Source organism: Salmo salar, chromosome 16 (assembly GCF_965601325.2).
Source record: "Salmo salar chromosome 16, fSalSal1, whole genome shotgun sequence".
In the NCBI taxonomy this organism is placed as follows: Eukaryota; Metazoa; Chordata; class Actinopteri; order Salmoniformes; family Salmonidae; genus Salmo; species Salmo salar.
Genome location: NC_138306.1, coordinates 39,019,519 through 39,041,239, shown reverse-complemented (window position 1 = coordinate 39,041,239; position 21,721 = coordinate 39,019,519). Strand labels below are relative to the sequence as shown.

At 46.3% G+C, this 21,721-nt stretch overlaps 1 protein-coding gene across 1 annotated transcript in view; it reads left to right on the top strand.

The window, feature by feature from the left end:
* The first annotated feature begins 3,420 nt into the window (after positions 1-3,420).
* Positions 3,421-21,721, top strand: part of LOC106573613 (A disintegrin and metalloproteinase with thrombospondin motifs 20) — a 149,722-nt gene continuing 131,421 nt past the window's right edge. Inside the window, exons 1-3 of the mRNA XM_014148814.3 lie at positions 3,421-3,826; positions 4,072-4,436; positions 19,332-19,503. Of these exons, the coding sequence (XP_014004289.2) occupies positions 3,736-3,826; positions 4,072-4,436; positions 19,332-19,503 (628 nt within the window). The 5' untranslated portion in view covers positions 3,421-3,735. The remainder of the gene's footprint in view (positions 3,827-4,071; positions 4,437-19,331; positions 19,504-21,721) is intronic.

Genomic DNA, 21,721 nt, shown 5'->3' with positions numbered 1-21,721 from the left:
TATATACCTTAAATAAATGTGGTTTGTGGTTTCTTCTTTGTTTCTTCTTTCTGGTTTTGTCCTGTTCTCTTGGTTTCAGGGAGTTGGACCTTTGTGTGCTCATGTACCCTTATTGTAAAGCACTGGAATAAATCAGAATGTCCATAAAGTTCACTGTAACATAGTGTATCTATAGGGGAAAGCTGGAGCGGTAGGCTCATCACCTTTATAGAGTTATTCTGCAGAGCAGTTGAGAGTGAATTGGACTGCAGTTGGACTGTAACTGGTTACTGTTTGTCAAATTCAATTCTTCTTCTACATTCACAGTATGATCTTGATTGTGAAAGAGCTCTGAGAGTGGTTTAGGAATCAATGGCTTCACGGGAGGCTTGGAAATCAATGAATAACACATCAGGGAAGCATCAGATTGAGGAGCTACAGTAGAAAGATTTACTTCAACTGAACAATCACCACATCTTTCGAGGACCCCTCAGATTCATACGCAGCTTAGGTGCTTGCACAGACACTGTGGTGCTTGGACAGACACTGGCCGTCCAAGTGCTCAGTTAAATTGGCTTCACTCTATCAGAATGGATGAATGCTCTCGTTGTCACCATGATAGGCCTAAAAGAGTGAAGTCAGTGGTATTCATTATTTAGTTACCTCATCTTGTGGCTCCTGCAGTGAGCCTCACTTTGAATTACTTTAAAGGTCCAATGCAGCTGTTTTTATCTCAATATCAAATAATTTCTGGGTAACAATTAAGTACCTTACGATGATTGTTTTCAATTAAAATAGTTTAAAAAAAAAGCTTCTTAGCAAAGATCAATTTCTCAAGCATGAATTTTGCTAGAAATGTCCAGAAGGTGGAGGGGGAAACTGAAAACTTGCTGTTATTAGCAGAGAGGTTTGGAACTCTCTTTCTTATTGGTCTATTAAGTAATTTACCGCCTGGTGATGTCAACAGGCAGGCCAAAACTCCATCTCACCAAAACAGGCTGAAATGTCAGGCACTAAAATGTTCTTTAACTAAAATGGCATTATATTAATTTTCACAATTTCACAGTATTATTACAATCTCATAGCATGGAAATATATATAAAACAATTTTTTGAGTGCACTGTGCCTTTGAGTCCAACTTTCCAGTGGCAGTGGATAGCATGCGACAAGCAATGCAACTACAGAGAGAGTTTCTGAATAGATAAAAGCCATATCGTTGAGTCTTCTTGAATGATTTTATTTTAATTTTAAAGTCAGTGCAAAAGACCTCACTGTAAACTGTTTGTACTGTATATATTTGCCATGGCAGCATCACTCTCTCTGCTTATATAGCTATATCCCATCTGTAAATTGTGTATTCCTACTGTAATCAGCCTATACTCCAGAGTTTTATGTTTATTGTACCGATATTGTATATTCTGTATGATGTGGACTTGTGTCTCTATTCTGTTTGTCTATTGTCTGTTGCAGGCAGCACCTTCACACTAAGACAAATTCTGGGTTATGTGTAAATGTACTTGGTGAATAAAGATTATTCTGATTCTGACCAGATCCCAAAACTATTCCGGGGTGCCCACCGAATATAATCATGCACAATGAAGTGACATTTGTGGCCAAAGAAGATAAAAAAACATGGTCTCTTTCAGATGTCCATCAAGTGTGTTCTAGACATTACATGCCCAAATGACTAACTAGGAAGTGAACTGACCAGAGATTTTATGAATTAGAGACACGAAGTATTCTAAACACATGAAATGAGTAATGTTAATAGGTGTTATAATGAAATTCTTATTTTGTCTCAAACTGTATTATTGCTCCGGCTCCAAGGTTTCATTAGAAATAAAAAATCCTTCTTACTTTTATGTGGGCTTTTTAAATACTAACAATACTATATGTAATAGGTAAATTAATGAGAATAGATGATTGACATACTCATGCAAGATGATTGACTTACTTTCAATTTCGGATAAGAGGTTTGCAGTGGGCTCTGTAATAGTCCGGCAAAACATTTGGTAACACTTTACTTATAGGCCTACTATATAACTAAAGTCTGCAGGTATAATGCTTTGTAACTTGATATAAGAAACTTTTAGCATTTATAATAACGCTTATATAATAAGGCTCATGACTGCATGGCCAGGCACGACTCCAACACCATCAACAAGTTTGCCAATAACACAACAGTGGTAGGCCTGATCACCAACAACGATGAGACAGCATATAGGGAGGTCAGAGACCTGGCCCTGTGGTGCCAGGACAACAACCTCTCCCTCAACGTGATCAAGACAAAGGAGATGATTGTGGACTACAGGAAAAGGAGGATCGAGCACGCCCCTATTCTCATCGACGGGGCTGCAGTGGAGTAGGTTGAGAGCTTCATGTTCCGTGGTGTCCACATCACCAACAAACAATCATGGTCCAAACACACTTAAACAGTTGTGAAGAGGGCACGACAAAACCTATTCCCCCTCAGGAGACTGAAAAGATTTGGCATGGGTCCTCAGATCCTCAAAAGTTTCTACAGCTGCACAATCGAGAGCATCCTGACTGGTTGCATCACTGCCTGCTATGGCAACTGTTCGGCCTCCAACCGCAAGGCACTAAAGAGCGTAGTGCGTATGACCCAGTACATCACTGGGGTCAAGCTTCCTGCCATCCAGGACCTCTATACCATGCGGTGTTAGAGGAAGGCCCAAAAATTGTCAAAGACTCCAGCCACCCTAGTCATGGACTGTTCTCTCTGCTACCGCATGGCAAGCGGTACAGGAGTGCCAAGTCTAGGTCCAAAAGGCTTCTTAATAGCTTCTACCCCCAAGCCATAAGACTCCTGAACAGCTAATCAAAGGGCTACACAGATCCCTCTTGAATGATGCTGCGTTTATTATCTATTATCTCTGTTTATTATCTATGCATAGTCACTTTAACTCTACCTACATGTACATATTACCTCAATTACCTCTACTAACCGGTGTCCCCGCACATTGACTCTGTACCAGTACCCCCTGTATATAGCCTCGCTATTGTTATTTTACTGCTGCTGTTTAATTATTTGCTACTTTTATTTTCTATTTTTTACTTAACACTTTTTTTCTTAAAACTTCTTGAAGCATTGTTGCTTAAGTGCTTGTAAGTAAGCATTTCACTGTAAGGTCTACACCTGTTGTATTCGGTGCATGTGAGAAATTTGATTTGATTTATAATAGAGTATGTAATGCCTCTCTAAGTATCAAAATGCCAACTGACTGGTTCATTTTGAGATGATAATAAGACATACGGGCAGGTTTTATAAATGCGTTATCACTATTGCAGCTCTCTACCATAGCATAGTCAACTCACAAAGAGTCGGCTACAGACTGCTCCAAATTGTGTGGTGGTCGAGGTACACTCACCATTGGCTCTCCGGCCTAGGGGCGGGCCTTGTTTCTGATGTTGGCGAGCGTTTAGGGTGCAAGGGGTGTTCTATGGATGGCTAAGGAAAAGCTTAGTTGGCACTGATCCCTCCTTTCCATATAGACGTAGCTTACTTTAGGCATCAAATACTCTGTAAGGTATCGTAAATAGTGCGTGTTTGCAGAGGATAGTGGATGCATGTTTAATAATGCGATGAGGCCAACGCACTTTGCAAGACTTGTGCTGCAGAGAGCCTCCGCAGATCCCACGACCTGTTGCTGAAGCCGGGAGGAGAGAGGAGAGGCGCTTGAGAAGGATAGTACTGCCTTGGACACGAGAGCCCGTGGTTTCTTCGCTGAGGAAATCATGCAGTTTGCAATCTGGCTGGTTGGACTAATGTGTCATCTGTCAGCACTTGTCCGGAACTCCTTGGAATACCGATTGCATCCGAAACAAGGTAGCCTATATATCTTGTTGATTTATGGTAGGATCCACCCGGTTAAAATGCCGTTTCTGAGAGTATGTTTAAAATGTTTAGTCGGCTAAATGGCACTGAGAAAATATTCCAGTAGAGGAACAGTACATTGTAGCCTACGTGTTCTCATATAAAATAGTTGAATGTTCAAAACTGTTACATTGACATCTCTATTGGCTACATTTATTACCGTTATAAACTCTAATGCACTTTTCCTTGTCTTTTAGAAAGTTTCATCAAACAGTTGTCATCCTATGAAATTATCACCCCGCTGCGGATAAATGATTTCGGAGAATCATTCCCCCACAAATTGCACTACAAAAGGAAACGGAGAAGTGTAAATGCAGATTATTCGACTGGTTTACGTGCTCACTACAGAATCGACGCATTCGGACAACGCTTTCATCTCAATCTAACCGCCGACTCCGGTTTTATCGCCCCCTCATATACTGTGACACATTTGGGAGCGGAACATAGCAATGCAACCGAGTCCCGCCAACAAGACCTCAGCGATATGCGTCACTGCTTTTTCCGCGGACACATCAACGCAAAGATTGAATCTACCGCTGTCTTCAGTCTGTGCACTGGCCTTGTGAGTATGACTCTAAACTTAGATACTTTTTATCAGACATTGCTGACAAGTCTCCCGGGCAATTCCCATTTCAACGGATTCCAAGCATATCCCCCATAACACACAAGTGAAGTGAATATGTGTAACATGAGCATGTGTGGCTTGACATGTGTCATTGACCACAGTGTGAGCAGGGACAGGGGCAGGGCAGCATCCCATTTTATGCCTATTCAGCAGTAATACCACTGGGGTGATGCTGCTATTACACACGATTTGCATAATGTCCTCTGCTGGATAGTGTTTACAAAGTGGGTATCGGTGACATACATGTGTTTTTTAAGTGATGAAACACCTTGGACACACATGTTTATTTTTATTGTGCCAATTACAGAATTACACATAGCCTAGGCCTCTTTGAATATTGTCACGTCCTGACCAGTAAAAGAGGTTATTTGTTATTGTAGTTTGTAGTTTGGTCAGGACGTGGCAGGGGTGTGTTTGTTTTGTTTTGTCGGGGTTTTTGGGTTGTGTTCTATGGTTTGTATTTCTATGTTCTATTTTCAATTTTTTCTATTTCTATGTCTAGTTTATTGTTTTGACCTTCAATTGGAGGCAGCTGTTCCCCGTTGCCTCTAATTGAAGGTCGTATTTAGTAGGGGTGTTTTTTCTATGGGATTTGTGGGTAGTTATTTCCTGTTTTGTGTTCGTGCACCTGACAGGACTGTTTAGTGTCGTTTGTTGTTTTTTATACGTGTTTCTTTTGTTTTCCTTCTTTAATAAAATAAGAAGATGAGTTTACACGTTTCCGCTGCGTTTTGGTCCAATTCATACGACAGCCGTGACAGAACTACCCACCACCAACGGACCAAGCAGCGGAGGAAGGAGCAGCAGCGGAGCTATAAGGAGTTTTGGACTTGGGAGCAGATACTAGCAGGAGAAGGACCATGGAGGAAGGCTGGAGAGGACAGAGAACGCTATGCTGGGACACGGCTAGCAAGGAAGCCTGAGAGGCACCCCCAATAAAAACATTTGGAGGGGGGCACACGGGTAGTTTGGCTGGGCCAAGGGTGAGCCCTAAGCCAACTCCCCGTGCTTATTATGGGGAGCGTGTGGAGAGGAGAGCGCCGGTGTATGCGGAAGTGTTTGTAAGTCGCTCTGGATAAGAGCGTCTGCTAAATGACGTAAATGTAAATGTAAAAATGTAAGTGCGCACAATCTCGTCCATGCGCACACACAGTCCGGTGCGAGCGATCCCAGCCCCTCGCAAGTGCCGTGCTAGAGTGGGCATCCAGCCTGGAAGGAGGATGCCTGAGCAGCACATCTGGCCACCAGTGCGTCTCCTAGGCCCAGGCTACCCTACGCCTGCTCTACGCACGGCAGCCATCAGGCCTCTGCACAGCCCAGTTCGCCCTGTGCCAGCACTCCGCTCGTGCAGGGCTACTATTACCATCCAGCCAGGACGGGTTGTGCAAGAGGTGTGCTCCAGACCTCCAGTGCCTACTCATGGCCCGGTGTATCCAGTTCCTGCTCCTCGCACTAGCCCTGAGGTGCGTGTCTCTAGTCTGGCGCCTCCAAAGCCAGAACCACGCACCAGGCCTCCAGTGCGTCAGCCCAGTCCAGCTCGTCCTGCTCCTGCTCCTCGCACTAGCCCTGTGGTGCGTGTCCCTAGTCTGGCGCCTCCTAAGCCAGCCCCATGCATCAGGCCTTCAGTGCGCAGTCCCCGTCCAGAGCGTCCGGCAACAGTTCCCCGTCCAGAGTGTCCGGCAACAGTGCCCCGTCCAGAGTGTTCGGCAACAGTGCCCCGTCCAGAGTGTCCGGCAACAGTGCCCCGTCCAGAGTGTCCGGCAACAGTGCCCCGTCCAGAGTGTCCGGCAACAGTGCCCCGTCCAGAGCTTCCGGCGACAGTGCCCCGTCTAGAGATGGCCCACAGTCCGGAGCCAGCAGAGACGGCCCACAGACCGGAGCCAGCAGAGACGGCCCAAAGTCCGGAGCCAGCAGAGACGGCCCACAGTCCGGAGCCGACAGAGAAGGCCACAGTCCGGAACCGACAGCGACGGCCCACAGTCCGGAACCGATAGAGACGGCCTACAGTCCGGAACCGGCGCAGCCAGTGTGGCCCTACAGTCCGGAACCGGCGCAGCCAGAGTCGCCCTACAGTCCGGAACCGGCGCAGCCAGAGTCGCCCTACAGTCCGGAACCGGCGCAGCCAGAGTCGCGCTACAGTCCGGAACCGGCGCAGCCAGAGTCGCCCTCCAGTCCGGAACCGGCGCAGCCAGAGTCGCCCTCCAGTCCGGAGCTCCCAGAGTCGCCCTCCAGTCCGGAGCTCCCAGAGTCGCCCTTCAGCCCGAGGTCTCCAGCGACGCGCATCAGCCCGAGGTCTCCAGCGACGCGCATCAGCCTGAGGTCTTCAGCGATGCGCCATAGCCCAGAGACTTCGGGAGGGGTAAAATATAATAAGCATTTAGCGGGGGTGGACAGGTTAGGTTGGGGAGTAAGGCCAGAGCCTGAGCCACCTCCGTAGTAGGAGGTTGGGGAGGGGGGGGGTGTAGCTCAAGAACCGTCGGTGACGGTGGCCACCCTCCCTTCCCTCCCTTTAGTTAGGTACTGTCACGTCCTGACCAGTAAAAGAGGTAATTTGTTATTGTAGTTTGGTCAGGACCTGGCAGGGGTGTGTTTGTTTTGTGTTGTCGGGGTTTTTGGGTTGTGTTCTATGGTTTGTAGTTCTATGTTCTATTTTCTATTTTTTCTATTTCTATGTCTAGTTTATTGTTTTGACCTTCAATTGGAGGCAGCTGTTCCTCGTTGCCTCTAATTGAAGGTCCTATTTACTAGGGGTGTTTTTTTATGGGATTTGAGGGTAGTTATTTCCTGTTTTGTGTTCGTGCACCTGACGGGACTGTTTAGTGTCGTTTGTTGTTTTGTATACGTGTTTCTTTTGTTTTCCTTCTTTAATAAAATAAGAAGATGAGTTTACATGTTTCCGCTGCGTTTTGGTCCAATCCCTACGACACCCGTGACAAATATACAGTACTTGTGAAAAGTTTGGACACACCTACTCAGTCCAGGGTTTTCTTTATTTTTTACTATTTTCTACATTGTAGAATAATAGTGAAGACATCACAACTATGAAATAACACATATGGAATCATGTAGTAACCAAAAAGTGTTAAACAAATCAAAATATATTTTATAATTGAGGTTCTTCAAAGTAGCCACCCTTTGCCTTGATGACAGCTTTGCACACTCTTGGCATTCTCTCAACCAGCTTCACCTGGAATGCTTTTCCAACAGTCTTGAAGGAGTTCCCACATATGCTGAGCACTTGTTGGCTGCTTTTCCTTCACTCTGCGGTCCAGATTGTGAGATTGTGTTGAAGGGATGACTTTATGGGCCAGATAGGGTTACTGTACAGGGGCAGGGTTTGACCTCAAAGGGGTTTTGCCTGGGGTAACTGGCACTGGCCATGTATCAGATGTTCTGCATGGCTGTATAACTTAACTAGCACAAAACACCATCAACTGATTGTGTTTTCAGTGAATCACACCCTTCTCTTACCTCTTTTATTTATGTGCTTTCATGTTCAGTGGATGACTTCAGATATACCGCACATACAGACAGTACCTCACCTTCTGGAAAAATAAGAAATAAGATATAATATTTATGAGATTTGATTGTCATCCTGCCCAACTTGATGTACTGTATGAATTCAAGCTCTTTTCCAAACATGAATATATGACTTCAAGCTCCTTTCCAAATGTGTTTGCATCTGTAAAGTTTATTAGTACCCTCTGTGATGTTGTCAATTCAATTCAAGGTGCTTTATTGGCATGGGAAACATATGTTAACATTGCCAAAGCGAGTGAAGTAGATAATATACAAAAGTGAAATAAACAATAAAAATGAACAGTAAACATAAAACTCACAGAAGTTCCAAAAGAATAAAGACATTTCAAATGTCATATTATGTATATATGTATATATACAGTGTTGTAACAATGTGCAAATCGTTAGTCATATCATCAGTCATTGAGAACGACAGGACAATAGCCACAGAGAGAGCATCAGTACACCCATGGCTGTAGGATATTAGGTCATAAACGTGTTGGCCTCGTCTCTGAGAGCGGAGGCTGCTGGGGCTTCGTTGTACGAGCACATTTTGGTGTGATGAGGTCATTAAGGGATGATTAAGCCTCTAAAACAAAAGAGTCATTTTGAGAAGGAAGTTTCCCTTGTCTCTGTTGCCCAATGGCTTCCCTCCGGGGAGGCTAGGGGCCTTGTGTCTTTTCACAGTGTGCTGTGACTTGTGGGAAACAGGAGAAAGATCCTGGGCTGTGGATAATTACTAATGAAGGTGCTGAGAGGAATCTAGAGGACAACTCACACCGTGGGAAATGTGTGTCCTTGGGACTTTTTCTGTTTAAAGGAACATAATGGGGGTACATTCAGAATACCCCCTATGTATCCCATATGTCCCTCTCTCTGTTTCTACAGTCAGCTGCCAAGTGATAGATGTCTATGTAAAGATCCGATGCTACACACTTTAACGGTCTATTTAACCTGAGAGATGGACTGTCTTTACTGTACGTCACATTAGATGAGTCAGCCTACAGGGCATGACAGTGGTCTTTGCTAGCTGTGTGCCAACAGACAGAGATTCCTCACCTTGGACTTTGTAGAGTTCCCTCCACCATAGCCTTAACCTGAACAGGACATTTTTCTGCCATTGTAATCCTTGGGCCAGCTGCTTAAGTACTTTTTGGGGTTACTTAAGTTTTTTTTATATATACATTTTCGGAATGGAAAAAATGCTTTCAGTGTAAACTTAAATGACTAAAACCATTTATAAAGTGTGTAGAAAAGATAATGTACCTATATATTTTTTCATAATACAAACTTTGAGAACTAACAATCACCAAAATAAAAGCTAGACAGTGAGGGGAAATAGAAAATTCCAAAAACAATGAATTTAGCAGTATTCATTTTGTTATTATGTTTGAGCAAAACACAGCACTAGCCTTGGCAATTTGCATAGAATTGTAGGAAATGTGCTTTTAAACTGCTAAGACTTTTCTCAGCTCAGTGGAGAAAGTTGTAGAATTGCAGGAAATTGCAGGCCGACCACGCTCATTGATATGCCCCACTGCCACTCCCACAACCTAAGCTCCTTTTTGATCCAGAAAAAACTATATTGAAGCTCTCTGTGGAGTCCCCTGCACCATGGCCTTGACCTGAACCTCTCTGTGGAGTCCCCTGCACCATGGCCTTGACCTGAAGCTCTCTGTGGAGTCCCCTGCACCATGGCCTTGACCTGAAGTTCTCTGTGGAGTCCCCTGCACCATGGCCTTGATCTGAAGCTCTCTGTGGAGTCCCCTGCACCATGGCCTTGACCTGAAGCTCTCTGTGGAGTCCCCTGCACCATGGCCTTGATCTGAAGCTCTCTGTGGAGTCCCCTGCATCATGGCCTTGACCTGAAGCTCTCTGTGGAGTCCCCTGCACCATGGCCTTGAACTGAAGCTCTCTGTGGAGTCCCCTGCACCATGGCCTTGATCTGAAGCTCTCTGTGGAGTCCCCTGCACCATGGCCTTGACCTGAAGCTCTCTGTGGAGTCCCCTGCACCATGGCCTTGACCTGAAGCTCTCTGTGGAGTCCCCTGCACCATGGCCTTGACCTGAAGCTCTCTGTGGAGTCCCCTGCACCATGGCCTTGACCTGAAGCTCTCTGTGGAGTCCCCTGCACCATGGCCTTGACCTGAAGCTCTCTGTGGAGTCCCCTGCACCATGGCCTTGACCTGAAGCTCTCTGTGGAGTCCCTGCACCATGGCCTTGACCTGAAGCGCTCTGTGGAGTCCCCTGCACCATGGCCTTGACCTGAAGCTCTCTGTGGAGTCCCCTGCACCATGGCCTTGACCTGAAGCGCTCTGTGGAGTCCCCTGCACCATGGCCTTGACCTGAAGCTCTCTGTGGAGCCCCCTTCACCATGGCCTTGACCTGAAGCGCTCTGTGGAGTCCCCTGCACCATGGCCTTGACTTGAAGCTGTCTGTGGAGTCCCCTGCACCATGGCCTTGACCTGAAGCGTTCTGTGGAGTCCCCTCCACCAAAGTCCCATTTCAGCACCCAATCCTGACAGCAACCACTGTCTGTCCATCTGAACCTCGTTTTCAGATTTCCAAGTGACTAGGAACTAACACTAGACCCCTGACACCATGCTTCCTCATGTGTGCAAGCAAAGACTTGACACTTGGTGTGGGTTTAGCCATGTGGGACCGTTTCATGGGACAATGGGAAGTAGTAAGGACTGAGGACCACAATGGAAATGAGGACCACAACGGAAATGAGGACCACAATGGAAATGAGAACCACAATGGAAAGTGAGGACCACACTGGAAATGAGAACCACAATGGAAATGAGGACCACAACGGAAATGAGGACCACAATGGAAATGAGGACCACAACGGAAATGAGGACCACAATGGAAATGAGGACCACAATGGAAATGAGAACCACAATGGTCATTGAGGACCACAATGGAAATTGAGGACCACAATGGAAGTTTGAGGACCACAATGAAAATAAGCCTCCAGGCTTTATTGTGTTTTTATCCTCGATCAATTGTTATGTATAGATGTTGTGTCCGGCTAGAGCTGCCTTCTGCTTTTAATTATCCAATAAATTAAATCAATCAAGTCTATTCCTCATTCTGACAATGTACTACTGCCTAATTTTCACATTTGGTCTGATATAATTTGGTAAATGTCATACAGAGTTGTACAATGTTAGATAGGTCGTTGTCAGTCTGCATCACTACTGTCTCGACCCCATGCTCTATTGGACACAGCACATGTAGGAAGTGCCTAGTGCCCAGCCTCTGTCTAGTTCATCAACTCAGTAATCACTCAGTCCTTGGCATTACTGTACAGTACCTGAGTGAAAGGCTGACATTAGCCTTGACATTACTGTACACAGTACCTGAGTGAGTGCTTCAGGCTGACAGTGCTTGTCTGCACTTTGACATAAGCATAATGTTCTGCTGTATGGGATAGGCTGCTACAAGATTTCTTCTGCTTAATGGCCTTGTGTTCAAACACTTCCCCCCAGCAGAAACTGCCAGCACCATGCCTCTTAATGATACAGTGTAACTGCTCAATGCCAGTACATTCACATTCATTCGTCTGCCTTCAGAGGAGCAGAGTGGGGCTGCCTTCCTGCACTCAAGGTAGTTTAGTTTACACACAGTATACAAGGAGAGAGAGAGAGAGAGAGAGAGAGAGAGAGAGAGAGAGAGAGAGAGAGAGAGAGAGAGAGAGAGAGAGAGAGCATCTGCCAACTTGCAGAAGTTTGTTTGTCATCTCCTGTCTGGATTACTGCAACTCGCTGTTGGCTGGGCTCCCTGCCTGTGCCATTAAACCCCTACAACTCATCCAGAACGCCGCAGCCCGTCTGGTGTTCAACCTTCCCAAGTTCTCCCACGTCACCCCGCTCCTCCGCTCTCTCCACTGGCTTCCAGTTGAAGCTCGCATCCGCTACAAGACCATGGTGCTTGCCTACGGAGCTGTGAGGGGAACGGCACCTCCGTACATTCAGGCTCTGATCAGGCCCTACACCCAAACAAGGGCACTGCGTTCATCCACCTCTGGCCTGCTCGCCCCCCTACCTCTGAGGAAGCACAGTTCCCGCTCAGCCCAGTCAAAACTGTTCGCTGCTCTGGCACCCCAATGGTGGAACAAGCTCCCTCACGACGCCAGGACAGCGGAGTCAATCACCACCTTCCGGAGACACCTGAAACCCCACCTCTTTAAGGAATACCTAGGATAGGATAAAGTAATCCTTCTAACCCCCCCCCCCCCTCCCCCCCATAAAAGATTTAGATGCACTATTGTAAAGTGGTTGTTCCACTGGATATCATAAGGTGAATGCACCAATTTGTAAGTCGCTCTGGATAAGAGCGTCTGCTAAATGACTTAAATGTAAATGTATATGTTTCCTCTGCTTTGTGTCATGTTATTACAACCCAGTCATTATATTGTACTTGGGCTCAGGTTGATCTCTCATCATATAGCTAGGTCTGCAACACTTAGGCTTTCCAAGATGCAAGGGTGTGGGTGTTCAAGTGTTTATAACATCTATTGTGAACGGAAAAGAGTAACTGTACATTATTATTATGGTTGTAATGGATATTATTTTCCATGTCCTATCTGGATATTTTCTGTTGTCAAACACCGATCACTTGTGGAGATGGTCATTGAAATTTCTCCCAAAAGATAACATTCCACTGCACAATATCCTGTTAAAGTGTGCGTATGAAATTACCATACAAACACCTTTGTCTTCACAGCCGAGTGAGCCAGCGAGTGGCTGACCGTTGAACTAAGCAGCTTTGTAAGGGCCTCCCTCATCCGCCACATAAATATTTGCATTGCTCTGACAGCCGCCCCATCCTGTCACGATTAAAAGTATTGCACTCTCAAATACCATAAAAAAACTGTTTTAAAGCCACAGTCTGTATGTAGGTGACATGCTAATAGGGTGTGACATGAAATAAATAAAATACAAATGTATTATTATTTAGGCTTTTTCCTCCCCAATTTCGTGATATCCAAATTGGTAGTTACAGCCTTGTCCCATCACTGCAACTCCCATACGGACTCGGGAGAGGCAAAGGTCGAGAGCCTTGCGTCCTCCGAAACACGACCTTGCCAAGCCGCACTGCTTCTTGACACACTGTTCACTTAACCCGTAAGCCAGCCGCACCAATGTATCAGAGGAAACATCGTACAACTGGCGACCGTATCAGCGTGCATGCGCCCGGCCCTCCACAGGAGTCGCTAGAGCGCGATGGGACAAGGACATCCCTACTGGCCAAACCCTTCCCTAAACCGAACAGCGCTGGGCCAATTGTGAGCAGCCTCATGGGTCTCCCGGTCACGGCCGGCTGCGACACAGCCCGGGATCGAACCCGGAACTGTAGTGACATCTCAAGCACTGCAATGCAGTGCCTTAGACTGCTGCACTACTCGAGAGGCCCCAGATGAAATGACACTATTAGATATGTGTCAATCAAGCCCACTTTTTCTCATCAGATTTCCTGAGGACGATGCTGTCACCTGACCCTTTATTACACAATGTCCTCAACTCAAAGAATTAAATAATTCTTCAGGCATTCCAGAATGCAAATTATGGAATTTGCATTCAAATCAAATAATTTTATTTGCCACATGCTTCGTAAACAACAGGTGTTGACTAACTGTAATGGTCCTGTGTGTAGCTGGTGTAGAGAGTCAGGTGCAGGACAGCAGATATGAGTAATCAACATACTTTACTCAAAATACACAAATACAAAGCAATATAGCGAGCCCACAATAACAGACCGATTTACAATGAACAATCACTCACAAACAAACATGGGGGAACAGAGGGTTAAATAATGAACAAGTAATTGGGTGAGTGAAGCCAGATGTGTAAGACAAAGACAAAACAAATGGAAAATGAAAAGTGGATCGGCGATGGCTAGAAGGCCGGTGACGTCGACCGCCAAACGCCGCCCGAACAAGGAGAGGGACCGACTTCAGTACCCCCCCCCACCCCCGAAGCGCAGCTCCAGCAGCATGCCGACACCGACCTCGGGGACGAACCGGAGGACGAGGCGCAGGGGGATCCGGATGGAGACGGTGGAACTCCCACAGCAACGAAGGGTCCACGACGTCCTCCACCGGCACCCAGCATCTCTCCTCCGGACCGTACCCCTCCCACTCCACGAGGTACTGAAGGCCCCTTGCCCGACGCCTCGAGTCCAGGATGGCTCGAACAGCATACGCCGGGGCCCCCTCGATGTCCAGAGGGGGCGGAGGAACCTCCCGCACCTCAGACTCCTGGAGTGGACCAGTCACCACCGGCCTGAGGAGAGACACATGGAACGAGGGATTAATACGGTAGTCTGGGGGAAACTGTAACCTGTAGCCTCCCACGTTCTGTCTCCTTAGGACTTTGAATGGCCCCACAAACCGTGGGCCCAGCTTCTGGCAGGGCAGGCGGAGGGGCAGGTTTCGGGTCGAGAGCCAGACCCGGTCGCCTCGCTGCGGTGGCAGTCGGCGCTCGCCTTCTGTCGCGTCACGGCCCGTTGCAGGTGCACGTGGGCGGCGTCCCAGGTCTCCTCTGAGCGCTTAAACCATTCGTCCACCGCAGGAGCCTCGATCTGGCTCTGATGCCAAGGTGCCAGAATCAGCTGATACCCCAGTATGCACTGGAAGGGGAGAGGTTAGTAGATGAGTGGCGGAGTGAATTTTGGGCCATCTCAGCCCAGGGGATGAACGCTGCCCACTCCCCCGGCCGGTCCTGGCAATATGACCGCAGAAACCTTCCCACATCCTGGTTTACTCTCTCCACCTGCCCGTTACTCTCGGGGTGAAAACCTGAGGTGAGGCTGACCGAAACCCCCAGACGTTCCATGAACGCCCTCCAGACCCTGGACGTGAACTGGGGACCCCGATCAGAGACTATGTCCTCAGGCACCCCGTAGTACCGGAAGACGTGAGTGAACAGGGCCTCCGCAGTCTGTAGGGCTGTAGGGAGACCGGGTAAAGGGAGGAGATGGCAGGACTTAGAAAACCGATCCACAACGACCAGGATCGGGGTGTTGCCCTGTGAGGGAGGAAGATTTGTCAGGAAGTCCACCGACAGGTGCGACCACGGCCGTTGTAGAATGAGTAGGGGTTGTAACTTCCCTCTGGGCAGGTGCCTGGGAGCCTTGCACTGGGCGCACACCGAGCAGGAGGAAACATAAACCCTCACGTCCTTGGCCAAGGTGGACCACCAGTACTTCCCACTAAGGTAACGCACCGTCGGACCGATGCCAGGATGACCAGAGGAGGGTGACGTATGGGCCCAATAGATCAAATGGTCGCGGACAGCAGACGGAACGTACAGACACCCAGCTGGACACTGGGGGGGAGTGGGCTCTGCACGTAACGCCCGCTCGATATCCGCGTCCAGCTCCCACACCATCGGTGCCACCAGGCAAGAGGCCGGAAGTATGGGAGTGTGATCCATGGACTGCTTCTCTGTGTCATACATCCAGGACAGTGCGTCTGCCTTAGCGTTCTGGGAACCTGGTCTGTAGGACAGAGTGAAAACAAAACGAGTAAAGAACATGGCCCACCTTGCCTGGCGAGGGTTCAGTCTCCTCGCTGCCCGGATGTACTCCAGATTGTGGTGGTCAGTCCAAATGAGAAAAGGGTGTTTAGCCCCCTCAAGCCAATGTCTCCACGCCTTCAGAGCCTTGACAACAGCCAACAGCTCCCGGTCCCCCACATCATAGTTTCGCTCCGCCGGGCTGAGCTTCTTCGAAAAGAAAGCACAGGGGTGGAGCTTTGGTGGCGTGCCCGAGCGCTGAGGGAGCACGGCTCCTATCCCAGCCTTGGCTCCTATCCCAGCCTCAGCGTGCATTGCGCCCGGCCCACCACAGGAGTCGCTTGTGCGCGATGGGACAAGAACATCCCTGCCGGCCAAACCCTCCCCTAACCCGGACGACGCTGGGCCAATTGTGCGCCATCCCATGGGTCTCCCAGTCACGGCCGGCTGTGACAGAGCCTGGACTCAAACCCGGATCTCTGGTGGAACAGCCTTAGACCACTGTGCTACTCGGGAGGCCAGCATATCATTGCTACAGGTGTGAGTGCTATGGGGCGATAGTCATTTAGACAGGTTACCTTGGTGTTTTTGGGCACAGGGACTATGGTGGTCTACTTGATACATGTAGGTATTACAGACAGGGTCAGTGAGAGGTTGAAAATGTCAGTGAAGACACTTGCCAGCTGGTCAGCGCATGTTCTGAGTACGCGTCCTGGTAATTCGTATGGCCCTGCAGCCTTGTGAATGTTAACCTGTTTAAAAGTCTTACTCACAACGGCTACGGAGAGCGTGATCACGCAGTCGTCCAGAACAGCTGGTGTTCTCATGCATGGTTCAGTGCTGCTTACCTCGAAGCGAGTGTAGAAGGCATTTAGCTGGTCTGGTAGGCTTGCATCTCTGGGCAGTTCTCGGCTGGGATTCCCTTTGCAATCCATGATAGTTTGCAAGCCCTGCCACATCAGACAAGCATCAGAGCCGGTGTAGTAGGATCTAAGCTTAGTCCTGTATTGATTCTTTGCCTGTTTGATGGCTCGTCGGAGATCGTAGCGGGATTTCTTATAAGCATCCGGATTAGTATCCCGCTCCTTGAAAGCGGCAGCTCTAGCCTTTAGCTCAGTGCGGATGCTTCCTGTAATCCATGGCTTATGTACATACGGTCACTATGGGGACGACATCAATCATGCACTTAATAATGGAGCTGGTGACTGATGTGTTAACCTCTCTTGGGCAGGTGGGACGCTACCGTCCCACCCACGGGACACAATATTCAACAGCCAGTGAAAAATGTCATAATTCAAAGTTCTCAAACATACGACTATTTTACACCATTTTAAAGATACACGTCTCCTTAATGTAACCACATTGTCCAATTTCAAAAAGGCTTTACGGCGAAAGCATAAAGTTAGATTATGTTAGGACAGTTCCAACACAAGAAAAACCACACAGCCATTTTCCTAGCAAGGACAGGCGTCACAAAAACCAGAAAACCAGCTAAAATTATGCACTAACCTTTGACGATCTTCATCAGATGATACTCCTAGGACATCATGTTACACAATACATGCATTTTTTGTTCGATAAAGTTCATATTTATATCCATAAACCCCATTTTACATTGGCGCGTGATGTTCAGAAAATATTTAGCCTCCAATACTGCCGGTGAATCAGCACAACAATTTACAAAAATACTCATCATAAACGTTGATAAAATATTAAACTGTTATTCAAAGAATTATAGATGAACATCTCCTTTATGCAACCGCTGTGACAGATTTCAAAAAAGCTTCACGGGGAAAATGTTTTGGAACATAGCTAACTCACGTGAATGCGCGCCAATGAACTCATGTGCTTTCCTGAGTCAACAACTTCCAACTTCCTCTGTTCGCTCTCTGTTCATCATAGACGCCTCAAACAACTTTCTAAAGACTGTTGACATCTAGTGGAAGCCTTAGGAAGTGCAAAATGAACCCTAAGTCACTGTGTGTTCGATAGGCAATGACTTGAAAGGACTACAAGCACCAGATTTCCCACTTCCTGTTTTTTGCCTGCCATATGAGTTCTGTTACACTCACAGACATCATTCAAACAGTTTTAGAAACTTCAGAGTGTTTTCTATCCAAATTTACTAATAATATGCATATTCTAGTTCCTGGGCCCGAGTAGTAGGCTGTTTAATTTGGATACGTTTTTAATCCGGCCATGAAAATACTGCCCCCTACCCTAGAGAAGTTAAACTCCTCAATGTAACATATTCCAGGCTGTGCTAGCAAAACAGTCCTGTAGCTTAGCATCTGCTTCATTGGACCACTTCCATATTGGGCGCGTCTATGGGACTTACTGTTTGAGTTTCTTGCATGTAAGCAGGAATAAGGAGTGTAGAGTTATTGTCAGATTTGCCAAATGGAGAGCAAGGGAGCGTTTTGTATGCATTTCTGTGTGTGGAGTAAATGTGATCGAAAGTTGTTTCGCCTCTAATTGCACAGGTGACATGATGGTAGAAATGAGGTAAAACGGATTTCAGTTTCCCTGCTTTAAAATCACCGGCCACAAGGAGCTCCGCCTCTGGATAAGCATTTTCTTGTTTGCTTATTGCCCTATACAGCTCGTTGAGTGCGGTCTTAGTGCCAGCATCGGTTTGTGGTGGTAAACAGGTAAATAGTTTGGTCTACAGCTTATCATGAGGTATTCTAACTCAGGCGAGCAGAACCTTGAGACTGGCTTAATATTAGAGATCACGCACTAGCTGTTGTTAACAAAGAGACACACACATCCCCCTTTAGCTTACCCGAAGCTGCCGTTCTGTCCTGCCGATGCATAGAAAAAACAGCTACATGTACAGTATATTATCCATGTCCTCGTTTAGCCACGACTCTGAGAAACATAGGATATTACATGATGGCCAATCCATATACCGCGGTAACATGATCGGACATTCAAATACTGCCACGGCAAGATCGTGTTACTGCGAAGTCTGGTCAAATTAAGATCAAACATCTGTACTAAGAGGGATTACCAGTGTGATCAATGGTGATTGACAGAGACCTTTCTTAGTAGTTTTTTTCTGTTTGACTATTTTCCACGGTGTTCCCATTTCCACCAGCTAAAGAAGACTTGTACTTTTTAGATTTTGTTTTTGCATTATTCTTGTGTTCTTTGGACTAGTCATGGAACTAATGATGCATAGTACACTGTGTACTTTACTAGTACTCAACATTTACTCAGAGAAACAGCACACATGCTATAACAGCTCGGTACATCACTCACATCAATCACTGATACATGGTGCCAATAACCGTTATGATCCTGAATTAACAAATGTAATAATTAGCACAAGGAGTTGAGTTGTCTCTAGATCTATGTCTGGGACAATACAGGACATGCACTTGCTGAATGGTAGGGACTACTCAAAGGAGTTCTCTAGAAACCAATCCTATCATGCTACAGATGTAAGATCTTAATTTGATCACAATTTTGTTGTTGAAAATTTTCCTGCACAGCAGGAAATGCAAACTTGTAGTGTATTTGATGTTGAAAAAGTCTTCTAAAGTTTGTAATTTCGACTTTAAAATGTCAGACTTCATTTCTCCCAACGAAAAATGTATTAACTCCTACAAAAAAATTCCATTAATTATAATTCACATAATAATTCACATTTCCTGTTTCTGCAGGATTATTTTCCTGCTGTAGCAAACTGGCTCTAATGAACATCCTACATATGTATATCTGCCACACACACTTCACAGACCTCCTCTAACCAACTCTTCTCTCTCAATCTACCCTCTCTCCTCCAGATGGGGACTTTTACCACCCAGCATGGTGAATACTTCTTAGAGCCCCTGATGAAGGCGGAGGAGGGGGAGGAGTACGACGAGGAGCACAACAAACCTCACCTCGTCTACAGACATGACAGGAAGAGGAGAGAGAGTCCTGCCAGTGAACCCACACAACCCTGCTCAGCTTCAGGTAACAGACCTACCCACCACAGTCTGCCCCTGTACTAACCGTTGTCTGAATCCTCTCCTATACTGTACTATACTATACTGTATTACACTATACTAGAGGGTTTTCCAAACTCGGTCCGCCCCCTAGGTGCCCATTTAGTTTTTTGCCCTAGCACTATACAGCTGATTCAAATAACCAACACATCATCAAGCTTTGATTATTTGAATCAGCGGGGTGAGTATGGGAAACCCTCTTATACTACACTACACTACACTATTTTTGTATTCACTTTTATTTATTCAGGGTAGCACAATTAAGACCAGGGTCTCATTCCCAATGGTGCCCTGATTACAAACATTTACTCAGAACAATTTATATTACAATTAAAACAAGACAAATAAAAATAACCACAAGGCACAACCACAACACCACAATTTTAGCAAATAAACCACTACAATCAAAAGAAAAAGCTGCAATCCTCAATGAATTCATTCAACACCCGAGTCCTAAACTACTATAGCGGCAGGAATTTTGTAGGTTATTTCAACAGTGGGGGGCACTAAAACTAAAGGAGGATTTACCTAAATTGGTCAAGACCAGAGGGACCTCAAGAGTTAACCAATCCTGCGAGCAGGTTTGGTAGCTCATTCTTTTATATGTTAGCAACGAAGTTAAGTAAGTTTGAAGCTTGTGTAGCAGGGCTTTGTAAACATAAAGGGAATAATGAATTGATCTACTGGACTTTAACAAGGACCAGCTAACCTTTTGATACAGGATGCAACAGTGAGTATTGAAACTGTCGACAGTGATAAAAGGAATGGCGCTATGGTAGACGGCATCCAAAGGTTTAAGAGTTGTGGCTGCTGCAATCTGGTAAATGGTGTCACCATAATCAAGAACTGGAAGGAAAGTTGACTGTACAATCTGCTTCCTGCTATTTAGGTAAAGGCAAGGTCTATTTCTGAAAACGAAGCCCAATTTAAATCTTAGCTTTTTAACTTTAAACATTAAGTCTTTGTCAATCCAAATGCCCAGATATTTGTAGGTGGTGTCCCTATCAATGGGAGAACCATCCAATGAATAAATATGTAGTCCATCTGAAACATTCTTGTGAGAACTAGAGAAGAACTGTAATGCGATGCTACTGGCGGCAGAGAAGTCAGGTGCAGGAGAGCGGAAACTGATTTACAACGGTTGTGTTTAATAACCATAAACCACCGTCAACAGAACAATACAATAAATGGGTCAAACAAAACCTGGTAAATACCAGCATACAGTTCAAAAGCACTACAACAAACAATTACGGACAAGGACATGGGGGGGAACAGAGGGTTAAATACACAACATGTAGTTGATGGAATTGGAACCAGGTGTGATGGAAGACAAGACAAAACCAATGGAAAATGAAAAGTGGATCGGCGATGGCTAGAAGGTCGGTGACTTCGAACGCCGAACGCCGCCCGAACAAGGAGAGGGACCAACTTCGGCGGAAGTCATGACAACAACATGTATTTAGTCTTGCCTGCATTATACTACACTACACTACACTTTACTATACTTCACTACACTACTCTACACTATACTATACTAAACTAATCACAGTCTAAATGTTACTGGGGTTCCCCTCACACTTACCCCCAGTATGACCTGCTCTGTTTTGTAGTTCACTCTGTGCCACAGCCGTAATAGCTGCGCTAACAGCAAATTATACTTAGTCGCAATTCTTGACTGCGGGTTTAGCGAGAAGATTTGAGTCTTGAGTGTCATTGACATTCTTTATTTAATTAAGCTAAAATGTGTTCCAGCCAGCCATCGCCTCCTGAGGTTTTTACTCTCCTTTCTGGAGTGTTCACACCCAAGACTGCGGAGGAACAGAGGAAGAAATAATTGCTTTTGAGTTTGCTGCACTGTCGGAGATAAATTTAGAAACTGGAGAGCACTGCATTTTATAAGCTGCTTTTAAATGTTCTCCATTTCATTAGAATTTTAATAGCTGCAGACTTTAGGTGGTGGAGAGGCCCACAAAAAGCAAAGTGACCCAGCAGAGTTCACCCTGACGCAGGCCCTTAAAAGATGGCTCATGGGGAGCTTTGTGGGCGGCCTTTGTTGGCAGATGCAATAAATCTTTTATGTGCTGGACACTTGATTTGCTTCTTGTCTGGACCCGGGTATTGTGTGCTGGTTGTGGCCATTGTCTGTGGCTGGATTTAAAGTAGTTGGAGTGACCTGAGGGGCCAGG